Raw genomic sequence first — 14,457 nt, 5'->3', positions numbered from 1 at the left:
TTTTCATATTGGTGATTTTACACAACATTATTTATAAAGGTTTAAATTTAGTATATAGGAAATATATATCGAGAGGAAAGTTACGATTTCGACAACATTTTTAGGAACTTATATGGTAAATATGTATGCTTTTGTAGCTTAGTGTAATGACACACTTTATATTTAGTAAGCTCCCAAAAGTATGCTTTATTCTATAAAAATACTAATAAAACGGAAATGGAAATGAATAAGGGATTTTCAACTTAACAATAATGAATCCCTGTAACAGTATTTCTTAGATTAGGTCTGGACATATTGCCTCATTAGAGCAATGTACTTGATGAGCCACTTAACTAATAGTTAACAACAAAAAAACAAAAACAATCGCAGACGCGTCAAATATTGACTCTGGCATTTGTATAGTTTTTCGCTCAGTCCGGAACCACTTCGTACATGTTTGCGCCCTTCATGAGCAAATAGCCGCCCATGTTGGCCGTCTCCACCAACTGACTGATGCCCGTCAAGATGCCAGCCCGCGCTCCGATCTCCTTGAGCTCCTCGAACTCAAAGATTCGCCGACCCAACGCCGCCGAACGTCGTTGCAACATTTGCAAAAAATTGCGCAGTTGAGCGCCTTTCCCACCTCCTCCTCCTCCGCCGCCGATGACGCCTCCTCTAGCTCCAGATCCGCTAGGTCCGAGCCTTAGGTCGCCACCTACCTTGAGGCTGGTCTGGGTGATACTCTCCGTGAGCAGGGCGATCACATCACGCACATGCTGTGAATTTACCACGTGCGACAAATCCAGGCGGGCACGTGCCTGGGAAAGGTGAATCAGGCCAAGAAGTTGTCTGCAAGATGAAGGAAATATAAAGTAAAGTTCAAAGAGTTATTAGAATATTAAATAGAGAAACTAACTATACCCGATAAAGGTATAATCTCACATCATAAACCTTTCATGCGATACATCATAATCTTAAATCCCTATCTAAAGCTAATAAAATTGCAATGTAACAATGACTTGGCTTTGTTTACTTTTTCGAAAAGGTAAATTACTATGCACTTAACTATGTTTATAAATGTTTATATTATAATCCGATTAAAAATAAACAAGAGTGTCTTATCTGCTTTTAATTTAAAGTGAAAATTGCAATAAATCTAATTCGTAGAGCGAAAATTTATTACAGATTAGTGTTTGTAATATTTTTTTCTTTTTTGTTAAGTCACCGTTTAGTTGCAAGAATTTCTACTACTATTTTTGCAATTAAGCAGCGACTTGAGAAAAGAGGTAAATTTATGTGCATAAACTTGTGGAAATGTTTAAAATAAACTTAAATCTGTCTGTAATAGTTGTCTCTGGTTATAGTTTAGAGAGAAGCAAGGACTTCGACTTGTAGAAAACTTGTGTTTCTAGAGTTTTTGTCGTTTAATTGTGACTTTGCTTTATTTTTATATCCTTGCAGGGTATTATAAATTTAGTCTTATGACTTGCAATGCATTAAAGGAGTCGTTTCTGACGCAGCATCTAAAGCCAAAAGTAAAATTATAACAAATTTACATTTACAAATATTTAAGACTATAATTCAGCTTCCTGAACTTAAGAAACTTAACATTTCCCCTAAATAGTTTTTGTTTTCAATGAGTTAAATATTGGACGCATTTTATAATAAATTCTGGTGTGACAAATATTGCTACTTCTGCTTTTTATTATTGCACTTAATAGTGACTAGGCAATAAACTTATTAATGTGAATAATCTTATAAAAATGCTTTAATTAATATACAGCTCTCGGAAGTCAGAGCCCTTTGTGTTATTTGTTTACCTATTGTAAATGTCACTTATTATAGTAGCAAACAAGGTAATTAAATAACAAGAATATTGTACCTGGTCAGTTTTGTTTAAATTATTGCGTCAATCCCACATAGTTTTATGCAAATTTCAAAAATACTTTATAATAAATCATATTCAGTACTAAATCTTATTACCGAGATACTCGTAGACTAACTAATTCCATTCAAAAGCATTTTCTCTTTCATTTCAACTAAGCACTTACAACGCAAATCTTTTATAATAAATCGCATTCTGGCTTGCTACCGTAAGTGGAAACCTGGTTTGTTGCCAGAGTCTTTTGATATATTCCCTTTTATAAAAGAACTTTACCATGTCTTACCTAAATTCGTTTGTGTTTTCGTTTAGATATACCATTATTAAGGGCCCGAGGGTTCAACATGGTGTGGTCTACGTGACCTCCAATTAATTTCGCATTTTGTTTTAGTCATATTTTAGGCTGTTCAGTTAGAACTCGATGTCCAAAAATGAAAATATACATCCATATTGGCCAGGTGGATTAGAAACACGTTTTGCCAGTAAAGAGAGAACATCGTAGGGCCCAGATGGCCCTAGGTTCATGCCCAATAACTGATAAACTGGCCATAAGCCAACATGAAAACATAAATCAGTTGCATGTGGGCGACTACTAACCACCAGCATCGAACATGTTCCAACGCATTGGGGCTTTTGTGTCGTTTTGCTTTATTTTTCGGAAACCAACGCATCTCCGGTAAAGTTTTGAAACCATCTGCCGCTGCCCGAACAACTGCATCGACGGCATCGACGGCAGCGACGGCAGCAGCAGCGGAAATCCAGAGCTCCAGAGGCTTTAACCACACACATCTGCTCCGGTCGGGCTTCATTCTCGGCTCGCACGTTGTAGCAAGCGGATCGGTTCGGATTGGTGTTCAGCCATCGAAAGCTATCTATCTACCGGGAGTCAAGTGCATTTCCTAACGTCGTTGGCATTGGCCGGAGAGCAGCCCCTGGGTCTGGTCACCGGAGCATCCAGCGTGCATCGTGCATCTGCTTTGTTTTACTTCATTTATTTCGTGTCGCGTCGGTTGATGTTGTGTTGATGAAACTCCGGCTTCTTCTTATTGTTAGTGTTGCATTTGATTGGTATTGAGCCCACGGCAATTTCTGCTGTTGTCGGGTGACGAAAGTGCCAAGAGTCTTTCAAAGTCAATCAATTAGAGAGTGCATTACGGTTGCCGATTGGATCCATCATTATCATCAACATCCCACGATGGTGCTACACATGGTGCTTTTGGCGTCGATTTTAACGGCTGCGCAATGTTTCCAATTGAACAGTAAGTATCGATAATAGCCAATAGTAAACAGGATTAATGTTTCGTGCAAAATGCATTTTTAGGGCCCATAAAAATATTCTATGAATTGTTGGATAATATTGATATTTTTATGGTAAAATGATCTAACAATGAGTAAGTTTCGTGTTGGAGATACCAAGAGAATGGAGAAGATAAATACTTCTGGGAAAAGTCAGTTTACACAGTTCTTTAGTTTCAGATATTTAGTTTTTGGAAAACATTTATTTATTTATTTGTTTTCTAAGAAAACAAAAAGAACAATGTAGAAAGAATGATTTATTTATTTGTAATTCTCTCGCTTGTTTATTTGGGAATGTAGGCTATGGATTTTGAATTAAAAACCACTCAATTACCGTTTTTAATCGCTGGAGGTTATATTACGTATTGCCTAATGCAAATGCGGAAATTGAACACTTTTAAAAAGCAACAAATCCTACGTTATGCAAATATAACGTGCTTAGATTACATGCTATGCTTGTCAATCGATATAACTAAAGATCAGTTGGGCTAGGCATCAGCTTTACCCGTTCATCTGTCTGCACCTGCTCCTCCCATTCGCGTGATCCACGCTAAAAGTTCCCCTCCGAAATTGGAGGCACACAAAACATCTCGAGACACCATCAGTGACGGAGCATTTATTTTGACAATAAAATTAAATAAGCCAAAGTGTCTGGAGTTTGACAAGAGATTGAGGCTGCCTGCCATCCACTTGACCAGTGAAAAAATGGCAGAACAATTACATTGTTTACATTAGCTCGTTTGGTTTTTTCCCCTCGACTTAGAATTGAGGAAGATGCTGCCCGCAAATAAATGCAAAACAAGTTCGAGTTCGGGCCGAGGAAACGTGTTTCCTTTCACTTGAATTAACTGCCATTGAACCCTGGGATTGTGGTTATTCTGTAGAAAAAGGATCTGCCCACTGGAAACTAGTTTTCCCACTTAATGAGCTGATTCATCTGATGTTTCTCGAACTGTCTTTTACCTCTCCCCTTGCAGTGACGCAGTTCTACGAGATGCCTCCGCTATATGACTTGGATGACTATGATCGCTGCCTCCAGGAGTATGAAGGACAGGCCTCCACTTACTGCTTCGTCCGGGCGGAAGTGCAGCCGGATGAGTCAGTGGCCGCCTGGCGAGCCATTGCCGAGATTTCGCAGTACAATCGTCATCACCTTGATCACAGCCAGCTCTACTTTGGCCTCTGCCTGAGAGAGTGTGAGGCATCGCTGGCCGATTTGGATAAAAGTGACTTGGCGGCCCTAGAGGCCGGTCTGCTGACGGGAAATGCGAAGGTAAGGCCATCTAGAGGTGTCACCTCATTGGAATCGATTCAGCCCAAGCTAACGATCGATTTAATTCAATCGGCAAACACTCTGATGGGCAAAGATATATATTTCAAAACCAAGGCGTCGCTGGTAATGGCACAGAAGCTGTGATAACAACGCCAAAGTTTATTCAACTTGAACTCAACGTGAGCTAAAGATTAAGGGACCAGGGGCTTAGCTTAAAAGGGGTTCCTAAAGTGTCTATTAAGTTTAGAGTTAAGTCAAGCTAAGAGTTAGTCCTAATTAATATTATACCTATTTGTTTCCCTTTGAATTCAATTTACAATTTCAAGGGCAACATTGAATTCCAAAATGTAATAAATACACTCAGCCCCCATTGTCGACGCCTATGGCCGAACGCTTGATCTTCATCTTCATTACCTATAAATATTGCATAAATTACAGCCGGAAAATCCGCTGATTAAACATGGGATAGCTGGGGTAATGGCAGCTAGCTGGAGATGAGAGATTGGGCATCGTGTGGCCGCTGCCATTGATGCAGTCGCCATCAAAATGCATTTACGATGGCTGATTACACAAAGCGCTTGTGGCGCTGAGTTGACTTAGGCGTTGGCCCCCAGATGAAAATATGCAGCGAAATCCGATCCAATTCGATCAAATCACACGCATTTCTTTCAAGGCCAAGGGCTTTGGTATTTTTTTGTTTAATTTTATGATCCCCTCACGGCTAAATCTCTTTGGACAGGTGAACGTGTATCTGGACTTGTTCTCGATGGAAGCGGAAAGCCGAAAGCGGCATCAGCGTCTAACGAATGCCTGCCTTAATTGGAGGCTGCAGCGTCAGGGATTTGGAGTGATGGCCAAGAGCGTGGTGGAGTATTGCAACGAGGCGGGACGCCAAGTCGAAGATGGTAAGTTTTACAGATTTATATCAACACGAATATTATCAATTAAATTAACTTAGATATCAATGTGCAAGTCAGCAAAGATTTAATTTAATTCCAAACAACAATAACATCATTATGACAAGAATACCTTGATTCCAATAGCCTTCCTGGGTGCAGTGAAAGGTCGTTTAACTAATTGACTTAAGAATTGAGCAGCGTTAACAATTACTTAAGAATGAATTAATTCTCTTGAAGTTTCATTCATTCTGGTCTGATTCTATTTCAGAGCTAAGTAGCGTTGAAAATTACTAGGTTCTATTATCTAAGGCAGGTTTTTTAATTATCATTCTCTTATCATTAATCAATTTTTTATCATTAAAGTAAAATGAAATCATTTAAATGCGTGAATAAATGCGTAGCAAAGTTAACGAATAGAGTTTGACCATCCGCAGATGCCTGGAACCTGACCTTCTATGGAATTCTGGGCGCCCTGGTGGTTCTGACCTGCCTGAGCAGCTTGGTTGATCTCCACCTAAAGCGGGGGCGCCACGACAAGATGCTCAAGGAGCGGGATCACTACAAGACGCCGCCAAAGAGCACCGCCCAGCAGGTGCTGCTCACCTTCTCGGTGGCCCGCAACTGGTATCGCCTTAACCAGGAGCCATGTGGCAAGATCGGGCGCGAGTTGCGCTTCCTAGACTGCTTCAAGTTCTTTGCCATGTTCCTGGTGATCTTTGCGCACACCAACTGGGTGATTTACGAGAGTGCGATTAGCAATCCACAGGATCCCGAACGGATGCTTCACTCGGCCGCGGGCACGCTGCTCGTCTCAGGGTCCCTAATCACTGTCACGTTCTTTGTTATCAGCGGTCTGCTGTTGACCATTAACTGGTTGGCCGCCACTCGAACGATGCAAACTAAGAAGGATACTTGGAGCTTTGTCCAGTACTCCTTGCTCTTCGTTAAGTTCAACGTCTTCCGGTACATCCGACTGACCGTTCCCTATGCCTTTGTCCTGCTGATGAGCGGCGTTTACTTTGATAACGCTGGTGGTCCATTGTGGCGGCACATCTTTGAGCGGGAGCAACTCTCCTGCCGGCGCAACTGGTGGACGAATCTCCTGTACATCAACAACTTTGTGCGAACGGACGAGCGGGTAAGGATAGCTTTGTTCAAGGCTTTAAGAGGTGTAAAGTAATGAATCCTTTCCTGCAGTGCCTGCTCCAGGGTTGGTATCTGGCAGCGGACACTCACTCTTTTATCCTGAGTTTGGTGGTGCTGATGCTGGGCCACCGGTTTGCCAAGTGGAGCAAGCAACTCTATGCCGGGGTGCTGGCCTTCTTTGTGGTTCTTCCGGCGGTTCTCACCTATGTTATGGACTATTATCCCATATTTATACCCACGCCGCAGTAAGTAATCGATATATATCATTCATTTTCCGCCTTACTCAACGGTTTTTTAAACAAAAACAGAACCCAAAAGGACTCTTTTATCGGTGATCGTCAGTTCACAGAGTTCTACACTTCGTCTTTGATGAATTTCGGTTGTTATTTCTGTGGAGTCCTGGCCGCCTTGGTTTATGATCAGTTGACCCTAAGGCAGTATAAGCTGCGGGAGCTAAAATGCTTCCAGCTACTCTGGTTCACCCTCATTCCCGTGGGCATCCTGTGGATGTTCAGTGCCCACCCCATCTTCCAGCATTATTACGTGGCTCCGTCCGCCATTTGGGGAGCCTTGTATGCCGGGCTCCAGCGGAATATCTGGGGCTTTGGCCTGGCCGTCTTTATTGTAGGCATGGCCGGCAAGGTGGGCTGTGAGTATTGATTTCAGGTTTTTGTTTTTTAATTCCTTTTATAATCTATATTTATTACTTCTGCAGGGATCTTCCGCAAGTTTTCCTGTCTGCCTATATTCCGCATCTTGGGTCGACTAACGTATGGAGCGTTTATTATCCACCTTTTGGTGGCACGAATCGTCTTGGCCACAGTGCGGGAGCCAATTTACTTTGGCACTGGCATGATGGTGAGTAAAACTTAGTAACTTAGGTAAAAAACAGTGAATAATTTCTCACTTTCGTCTTACTTTTGCCCCACAGTTCACCTTTATCTTGTTCACGGTTACCGTGTCCTATCTGTGCTCCTTCCTGCTGGCCATCTTCCTGGAGCTACCCGTCTCCTCCTTCCTTAAGCTAATGCGATAACACCCAAATCCTAACTTATAGATTACTTTTAGTTAGAATAAGATAACATAACTTAAATAAATTTACTACCGTCCAAAAGCTGGCAGCTGGCACTCACCCCGCTCCAATTTGGCTAGATTCGCCATTCTCCTGGGCACCGCCTTGTTGAATCTCCAAAAAGAATCGCATGATGTCATGGCAAGCCTCCTCGTTCAGGAGCGGACTCACTTGCTGGCGGGCATAAGCCACGAACTTCTTGATCAGAATGGGTGGCAGCAAGTCCACATCCCCGTCCTCGGGCAACAGCTCCAGGCGCCTGTCCAGATCGTAGTCCTGCTGCATTATGCTATCGTTGTCGTCCTCAGCTTTAATCGAATTTTCATCCGCTCCCGCTGCCGTCACATGGAAGGTTGCCTGACACATGGACTCACTCATCTTAGGTTTCAGTGCGTAACGAGCTGCGATCCTGGCGCGCTTTTTGGCCCCAGCATGGAGTGCCCTCACGTGGGCAGTCAGAGACATGTCCCTGTCGGTAGAAGGCTTGTCCAGCAGTACGTAGACAAGGTGAAATTCCCGCAGCAATGCCGGCGCTATGTGTATATTCTGCAGCAAGTAGCGCCCCTCGTCGTACTGTCCTCGTTGTGGATTCGCGCAGGCGATAATCGAGGATTTTGCCGGAAAGGAGGCAAAGGCTCCGGCCAGCGGCAGATTAAGTTCACCCGATTGCATACACTGGAGCAGCACCGCCTGCTTGGAGGCCAGCTTGTCCACGTCGTCGAGGGTACAGTGGCCGCCACCACTGGACACCATCAAGGCACCCGCCTGCAGAACGCGCTTGTTTCGCCCAGCAAAGGTCACACCCAAACGCTGGGCGGAATGGGCCCCTCGTTTTCCGCTCACGTGGGCACCTCGCTCCGTAATTTGTGCGCAGCTCTGCAGGATCTTGGTCTTGCCGATGCCGGGATCACCCACCAAAAGAACGTTGATTGGCTCTGCCTGGGGTCTACCACTGCCTCCAAGGAGAGAGAGCAGACAGGCGGCCTTGGGCAGCTCATGCCCGTAGACTTCCGGGGCAATCGATTGAACCAGAAGCTTGAAGCTATTGGGCTCCGCATTTATTACGGCAATGGCCTCTAGATCGCTCTCACTGAACTCCTGCTGTATGCTCGCCGAATCCATGACGCTAACCGCTTTCAGATACGCCCGCATCTGGTTAGAAGCGTCTGCCGACGACGCATCCTCGCCCAACTCCTGGAGCTTCAGCACTCCGGTTACGACGACCTCCTGGCCCACGCGAACTGCATCCACTAGATCGTGTCGCAGCTCCACGTCCATCTCCCCCGGTAGGCTGCTCTCGTAGTCGTGGACTTGCGCCAGGCTGGACTCCTCCAGGCGAATGATTTGTCTGATGACTAGTCGAGTGTACGGAGAGCTGCGCAGCGCCAGGAATCCTTCGCGAGCCACGCACTCTTGACGCTTGCACAGATAGGGACGGGGCTGAAAGGTGCCGCGCTGCCGCATCGCCATCACCATCTGGCAGCGAGTGCAGCGAAAGGCCTGCCATGCGAGGCTGTAGCCTGGCTCGCCCACGTTGGTGATGATGCCGCGCACGGCGAAGAGAGTGTCCACACGGTCGTGGCTGATCTCGCTCATCGCCTCCACGGCCACAAACTTCTCTGGTCGCACGTAGATCTTGCGCACATGCGTCTGTAGCGGCGGAATGTACTGCTCTGCCGTGGAGACAACACTCACCGTGGTTTCATTGGCGTCCAGAAGATGGTTCGTCACCACAGTGTGCATGGCCAGCGACAGAGTGGATAGGGTGCGAAGCGGATGCTCTCGAAGATCATCGGCCAGCCCAGGCCACATATCCATCAGCTGCGCATCCTTGAGGATGCCGTCGGCAGGCAGGCTGAAGAAGCCCCGGTCACGGGCCCGCACTAAATCGTAGTCGTGGGGATTGCGTTGGAAATGGGCTTCCACGGCCATGATCCTCCGGGCAAGCTCGTTGCCCTCCTCGTAATTGTCACGCAGGAAGTACAACCGCCAGCCGGGATACGCCCGCGGATTGTCCACGGCGATGCTCTGCACCTGGAGTCCGTCCTCCGGAGCGGCATAGTTCTCGGGCCGCAGGAAACTACAGTCCAGATTGGCATCGCGACCCCGCTTGCTGGATGCACGGTTCCAGCCTCTCGGTTGCCGGTTAGCCGGCGGATCAGCCGTTGCCGCGGCTCCAGTGTCAGGTTGCTCCCGGTTTGGTTGCCGGTTTCCGCGCGCAGGGATGACGCGTCCGTTCCGCCGAAAGTAGAAGTATGGGCGGTAGGCGCCGCCTCCACGGCCACGTCCACGCACAAAACGCGAGGGAGCCCGGCCACGGGTAGGCGGAGGATTCATTTTAACTTAACAAAAGTTTTCCAAATTTACGCGCTACTGCGAAGAGATGGTCGGTTGACGATAGGCAAATAAAGCTATCGAAAAATAAGAAATTATCGGTTTTCAAATATAAAAGACGTAAATTAAGTTTGCCAAGGAAATTAAGATTTGTGGCGTCTTCCTTTATTCAAGCTTTGAATACTAATTTACTTGGGCTTTATATCATTGGGTTTTCCCAACACCTGCTTTAAAATATCCAACTGAGCGGGCAGAAAGTGCCCAAACACATCTGATAGCTTGTCCTTGATCTCAACAAACGTGTCCAAGACCAACTTCACCTCCAAATCATTGCGCGGCTTAATGGCATTTAGTTCCTGAAGGAGATTGGTGCACTCGTCGAGTATTATCACCTGCTGCTGGTGAAGCGCCAAGAGCTGCTTCTGGATGGCCTTGATGCCCTGGATATGCTGGTCCAAGCGCAGCGGCATAATGGCAATGGCCGCTACTTGCTCCAAGTGCTTGTCGGCCTCCTTTGTATCGACCATATTAGGATTATCCTTTGGGACAATGCACTTTGAATCGACAACTTTCGATTCCTTGGCCTTCGCCGTCTCAGGTTCCTTCGATGCAATCTCAGGACCCCCCTTCGGGACAGCCTAGCATGGAAATGGAGAGCTTTTAATAAACGTTTTGGTAATTTTGGTAAAGTGCCTCCGAGGATTCAATGACTTTCGCTCAATATATCTTATTTGCTAACACTCACCTTCTTTTGGTTTGCCACCGACTTCATTTTATATTTTTTACCCATTTTTATATTGGCTTTGCTATTGTTAACGCTAAGAACTGTATTCAACAACTGAAAGATCTGAATGAATCGACGACTGTAAAGTCAGCGTCGTCTGTGATCAGTTAACTTTAAAAATTTTATAAATTGACCTCTGAGCTCGGGCATCTAGGATGTTGGATTTTGTGGGCCTCTGCTTCGGAATAACGTGTTCAGATTGAAGGGACAGTGGTCTAGGCGGGCCAGCTGTTTGACCATGTCGTCCAGCATCATACTGCTCCGCTCGTTGGGACCCCGGATGAGGCCGTAGGCATCGGCATTGGCTATGCGGTGCTGGAGGAGCGGCATGTAGGGACCCTTGAAGTGCGGCTGTCCGCTGGCCAGCTCGTTGGGAGGCTTTGCTGAGGGCAAAAATGTAGTTTCGACCTTGGGAACACGACCGGTTGATCCCAGATTCGGTCGGAATTTGGGTGTCCGATAGCTGAACCTTCTCCTCTTCTCTGCCTCAACTGAGTGGCTGTCGCTCCCGTTCTCGGGCTCGTAATGGCTATTATAGAAGCGAAGTCCATAGCTTGCGGGCTTGGGCTAACAAGGCGGATATAAGGGCATTCATTATTAATAATTTATTAATATTAGATACATTAAATTCAAATTATTCAAATTATTATAGAGTAAAAAAGCCAATATTGAAATGAAAAATCACAGACTCACAGCACTCAAAGTAGTGCGCTCCACATTGTATCTATCCTCTTCCGAATAATCTTCCTGTTCATCTTCAGATTCAGTTGGAACTCGGTCGCTGGCTTGTGGCACCTGTGGCACAAACTCCGTGGCACTGGCCCGCAGAGTGGCGACAGAAGTCGGTGGAGGAAGAGCCACAGATGGAGTCTCCGGACTGCTTGGCGTCTCCAATTCCAGACACAAGCTCTTGTAGGCCATGTCCGTTCGTTTTTCTTAGCTGAAACTAAGTTGACCGGCGATGTTGGGCCACGTTCTGGAGTGTGAGGGATCCCAAAGCTAATTATTTGGGTGCGAGGCATACATAAAAAATTTTTGTTTTGAGTTCGAGATATTTAGTAAATTTTTTGACATTTAAGACAGGATTTTGGATGTCATTCTAGTGTTATTTTTGGGCCCTTTGCATTAAGCCTAAAAGGTAATTACTGGAAAACAAGTTTTCGAAAACTATTTAAAATCGTCTGTCCGTTAAAATAGGTATGACCAGCGGCTTTGGTAAAAAATCCCAAGTTCGGGCAATTTTTGTGGGTTTTGGTAAATAAAAGAAGGCAGCCACACTGAAAAGCAGGTGGGACGCCTACAAATCTGTTTTTCTCTAAAAATTAAAACAAAAACCAAAAACACTTTAATAACATAAATTTAAAGGAACATTTTTACAAGTCTGAGCATGCCGGTGAGTAGGTCGCGCTTGTTGAGCCACCAGAATGGCAGAAGTGTGTTTACTTGGCCTCCCAATGCTGTTTTGCCCCCTGCCAGGCCAGCACTTTTCCGGAAAAGGCATTTCCCTTACTATTTGCAATGTTTACAGGCTTACCACTCGAAGATCACAGAGTCCCGCCATCAGGTGGGCAACATGGCCATCCTGCCGCTGCGGACGCAGGTGCGAGGACCAGCGCCCAGTGCCAATGTGGAGAGCGACATCATCGATGAGTCACTGTACTTTTTCAAAGCCAATGTATTCTTTCGCACATACGAGATCAAGGTGAAGCTGGGCTTCAAAACAAACTGGAATTCAAGCAACTAATAAAACGTGCCTTTTCAGTCCGATGTGGATCGTGTGCTTATCTACGTGACGCTCTACATAACCGAGTGCCTGAAGAGGCTCAATCGCTGCACCAACAAGGCTCAGGGTCAGCAGGACATGTACAGCCTGGCCATTTCCAAGTTCGACATACCTGGCGACGCCGGTTTCCCGCTGAACGCCGTCTATGCCAAGCCGCAATCCGCCCAGGATGCGGATCTAATGCGGCAGTACCTCCTGCAGTTGCGCCATGAAACCGGCAACCGGGTGGTGGAAAAGGTCTTTAGCACGGAGGATGGCAAGCCAAACAAATGGTGGACTTGCTTTGCTAAGAAGAAGTTTATGGAGAAGAGCCTGGCGGGACCGGGCCAGTAAATTATTCAATGAGTTCATTCTAAATTTTAGATTTCGTTTGTAGCCTCAGAAGGCGTTTAACATAAATAAATTATTTAAATTCATAATAATCGTTCGTATTGATTAAATTATGAATTTTTACCTAGTAAAATCGGTTAAAGCTTGAGTTGGAATCCAATTCAATGATAATTATTAAAGTAATTTAACCCATTTAAGTGCAAATGATTCAACTGTTAATATAAATAATTTCATTGTATTATGCTAGGATGTTTTGCATATCACTGTACAACAACACAATCGCTTAAGACGCAGCCAGGGCAACGATCTTTAATTGGAAAATCGTTCTAAACAAGGAATTCTAAATGGTACAATCAACTTTAACGGTAGAGATGATCGGCCTGCAGGTTGGAGGCTATCTCAGACTCCCACTTGTCGCCGTTGCAGAGCAGCTTCTCCTTGTTGTAGAGCAACTCCTCGTGCGTCTCCGTGGAGAATTCGAAGTTGGGACCCTCGACAATGGCGTCCACGGGGCAGGCCTCCTGCAGGCGATAAATAATGACACTTTGAATTCAGTTCTTTATCAGAAACGAGACTAAATCACCACTCACCTGACAGAATCCGCAGTAGATACACTTGGTCATGTCGATGTCATAGCGAGTGGTACGCCTGCTGCCATCGGCACGCTCCTCTGCCTCAATGGTGATTGCCTGGGCGGGGCAAATGGCTTCGCACAGCTTGCAGGCGATGCAGCGCTCCTCGCCGCTGGGATAGCGACGCAGAGCGTGTTCGCCACGGAAGCGCGGGCTCAGAGGTCCCTTCTCGAAGGGGTAGTTGATGGTGGCCGGCTCCTTGAAGATGTGTGCCAGGGTGACGGCGAAGCCGCGGAAGAGCTCACCAAAGAACATGGTGGTCGCCGCACGGTCCGTGATGTCCGCGAACTCCATGCTCAGTTCCTTGTTGTTTACATACACATATCCCTTGGGCACCTCGACGATGTCTTTCGGCTCCGTCCGTGCGGCCATCAGCCGGGCCCCTTGGCTGCCAAACATGCGCTGACCTGCGGGCGAGTCATTTTGCCATTAAATCGCGCCTTTATACATCGCCGGGAAGCTTTATATGACCGATTTGGTCCTTTGTTTTGCTATGACATAAGCTTACATAACCTCACTCGACGCGATTTCTACGGAATTTTGAACGGTTCCACGAATCGCGCTGAGAGCGGGGGGAAACCTTTAGGAAACTCACTAACCATTGCGCGATGCGTTGAAAATTCGCATAGTTAGCGACATGTTTGCGGCCCAATTAAACTAAAATTGCCAAAAAATTGTTTTGCTATTGAATTTCCCAGAAATCGAAATAAGAACTGCCAACTTGCGAAAATTCGGTATTGATTAGGGTATTCTTGTCCTATCGCGATAGTATAGGAAAATCAATTGGTGAGGGTATTCCCTTAATCACTGAATTACCGAAAATGTCGTCTGATTAACTAAAAAGCTTGTATGAATCAAGCAGAAAATATAAGCGATGATTTAATAATAATATATAATATTTTAATATATTCTTTAATAGACATATGTCGGAGAAGGAGTATTTTCGGGTTCTGCCATATCGATAGCACAGTCAGTCCCGATCGCGCCAAGAGCCAAATTCAAATTCACAATACCAGTACTATTCGATTATCTGTCCCTTTCTCTCTT

At 45.6% G+C, this 14,457-nt stretch overlaps 6 protein-coding genes across 7 annotated transcripts; 2 read left to right on the top strand and 4 right to left on the bottom strand.

Moving 5' to 3' along the window:
• Window positions 1-7: 7 nt before the first annotated feature.
• rec (recombination-defective) lies at window positions 8-9,922 on the bottom strand. The gene is made up of 2 exons (XM_017176083.2): window positions 7,609-9,922; window positions 8-828 (listed from the first exon to the last, which is right to left on the bottom strand). Exons 1-2 carry the CDS (start codon window positions 9,882-9,884, stop codon window positions 411-413), a joined length of 2,694 nt encoding a protein of 897 aa, XP_017031572.1. The 5' UTR covers window positions 9,885-9,922; the 3' UTR covers window positions 8-410.
• LOC108081095 (nose resistant to fluoxetine protein 6) lies at window positions 1,858-7,613 on the top strand. 2 transcript variants are annotated; one of them, XM_017176085.3, is made up of 8 exons: window positions 1,858-2,072; window positions 4,135-4,430; window positions 5,170-5,335; window positions 5,764-6,467; window positions 6,527-6,720; window positions 6,784-7,124; window positions 7,191-7,333; window positions 7,407-7,613. In XM_017176085.3, exons 2-8 carry the CDS (start codon window positions 4,152-4,154, stop codon window positions 7,509-7,511), a joined length of 1,932 nt encoding a protein of 643 aa, XP_017031574.1. In that variant the 5' UTR covers window positions 1,858-2,072; window positions 4,135-4,151; the 3' UTR covers window positions 7,512-7,613. The 2 variants fall into 2 exon arrangements, with proteins under 2 accessions (XP_017031574.1, XP_017031573.1); XM_017176084.2 differs by lacking the exon at window positions 1,858-2,072 and adding an exon at window positions 2,690-3,120.
• An 84-nt stretch (window positions 9,923-10,006) lies between the features above and the next one.
• LOC108080875 (uncharacterized) lies at window positions 10,007-10,722 on the bottom strand. Its single transcript, XM_017175778.3, has 2 exons — window positions 10,627-10,722; window positions 10,007-10,519 (listed from the first exon to the last, which is right to left on the bottom strand). The coding sequence occupies exons 1-2, from the start codon at window positions 10,669-10,671 to the stop codon at window positions 10,070-10,072; spliced, it is 495 nt and encodes a 164-aa protein (XP_017031267.2). The 5' UTR covers window positions 10,672-10,722; the 3' UTR covers window positions 10,007-10,069.
• Window positions 10,723-10,815: 93 nt separating this feature from the next.
• Window positions 10,816-11,780, bottom strand: LOC108081230 (uncharacterized). The gene is made up of 2 exons (XM_017176308.3): window positions 11,359-11,780; window positions 10,816-11,232 (listed from the first exon to the last, which is right to left on the bottom strand). The coding sequence occupies exons 1-2, from the start codon at window positions 11,584-11,586 to the stop codon at window positions 10,816-10,818; spliced, it is 645 nt and encodes a 214-aa protein (XP_017031797.1). The 5' UTR covers window positions 11,587-11,780.
• Window positions 11,781-11,902: 122 nt separating this feature from the next.
• On the top strand, window positions 11,903-12,870 carry Arpc3A (Actin-related protein 2/3 complex, subunit 3A). The gene is made up of 3 exons (XM_017176305.3): window positions 11,903-12,058; window positions 12,194-12,367; window positions 12,428-12,870. Exons 1-3 carry the CDS (start codon window positions 12,053-12,055, stop codon window positions 12,779-12,781), a joined length of 534 nt encoding a protein of 177 aa, XP_017031794.1. The 5' UTR covers window positions 11,903-12,052; the 3' UTR covers window positions 12,782-12,870.
• Window positions 12,871-12,993: 123 nt separating this feature from the next.
• Window positions 12,994-14,164, bottom strand: ND-23 (NADH dehydrogenase (ubiquinone) 23 kDa subunit). The gene is made up of 3 exons (XM_017176304.3): window positions 14,010-14,164; window positions 13,369-13,817; window positions 12,994-13,299 (listed from the first exon to the last, which is right to left on the bottom strand). The coding sequence occupies exons 1-3, from the start codon at window positions 14,047-14,049 to the stop codon at window positions 13,138-13,140; spliced, it is 651 nt and encodes a 216-aa protein (XP_017031793.1). The 5' UTR covers window positions 14,050-14,164; the 3' UTR covers window positions 12,994-13,137.
• Between the last annotated feature and the right edge of the window lie 293 nt (window positions 14,165-14,457).

This window comes from Drosophila kikkawai, chromosome 3R (assembly GCF_030179895.1).
Source record: "Drosophila kikkawai strain 14028-0561.14 chromosome 3R, DkikHiC1v2, whole genome shotgun sequence".
Classification (NCBI taxonomy): Eukaryota; Metazoa; Arthropoda; class Insecta; order Diptera; family Drosophilidae; genus Drosophila; species Drosophila kikkawai.
The sequence above is the reverse complement of the archived record's forward strand: the minus strand, read 5'-3'. Positions and strand labels throughout refer to the sequence as shown.

Coding starts and splice junctions, on each gene's coding strand:
- LOC108081095 (XM_017176084.2), top strand. CDS start 3,057: ATGGTGCTACACATGGTGCTTTTGGCGTCGATTTTAACGGCTGCGCAA. Junction 4,431..5,169: donor TGCTGACGGGAAATGCGAAG/GTAAGGCCATCT, acceptor CTCTTTGGACAG/GTGAACGTGTATCTGGACTT. Junction 5,336..5,763: donor GGGACGCCAAGTCGAAGATG/GTAAGTTTTACA, acceptor GACCATCCGCAG/ATGCCTGGAACCTGACCTTC.
- rec (XM_017176083.2), bottom strand. CDS start 9,884: ATGAATCCTCCGCCTACCCGTGGCCGGGCTCCCTCGCGTTTTGTGCGT. Junction 829..7,608: donor TCTAGCCAAATTGGAGCGGG/GTGAGTGCCAGC, acceptor TTCATCTTGCAG/ACAACTTCTTGGCCTGATTC.
- LOC108080875 (XM_017175778.3), bottom strand. CDS start 10,671: ATGGGTAAAAAATATAAAATGAAGTCGGTGGCAAACCAAAAGAAG. Junction 10,520..10,626: donor CGGTGGCAAACCAAAAGAAG/GTGAGTGTTAGC, acceptor TTTCCATGCTAG/GCTGTCCCGAAGGGGGGTCC.
- LOC108081230 (XM_017176308.3), bottom strand. CDS start 11,586: ATGGCCTACAAGAGCTTGTGTCTGGAATTGGAGACGCCAAGCAGTCCG. Junction 11,233..11,358: donor AGCGCACTACTTTGAGTGCT/GTGAGTCTGTGA, acceptor CCGCCTTGTTAG/CCCAAGCCCGCAAGCTATGG.
- Arpc3A (XM_017176305.3), top strand. Junction 12,368..12,427: donor TTCGCACATACGAGATCAAG/GTGAAGCTGGGC, acceptor GTGCCTTTTCAG/TCCGATGTGGATCGTGTGCT.
- ND-23 (XM_017176304.3), bottom strand. CDS start 14,049: ATGTCGCTAACTATGCGAATTTTCAACGCATCGCGCAATG. Junction 13,818..14,009: donor TTTCAACGCATCGCGCAATG/GTTAGTGAGTTT, acceptor ACTCGCCCGCAG/GTCAGCGCATGTTTGGCAGC. Junction 13,300..13,368: donor TCTACTGCGGATTCTGTCAG/GTGAGTGGTGAT, acceptor TATCGCCTGCAG/GAGGCCTGCCCCGTGGACGC.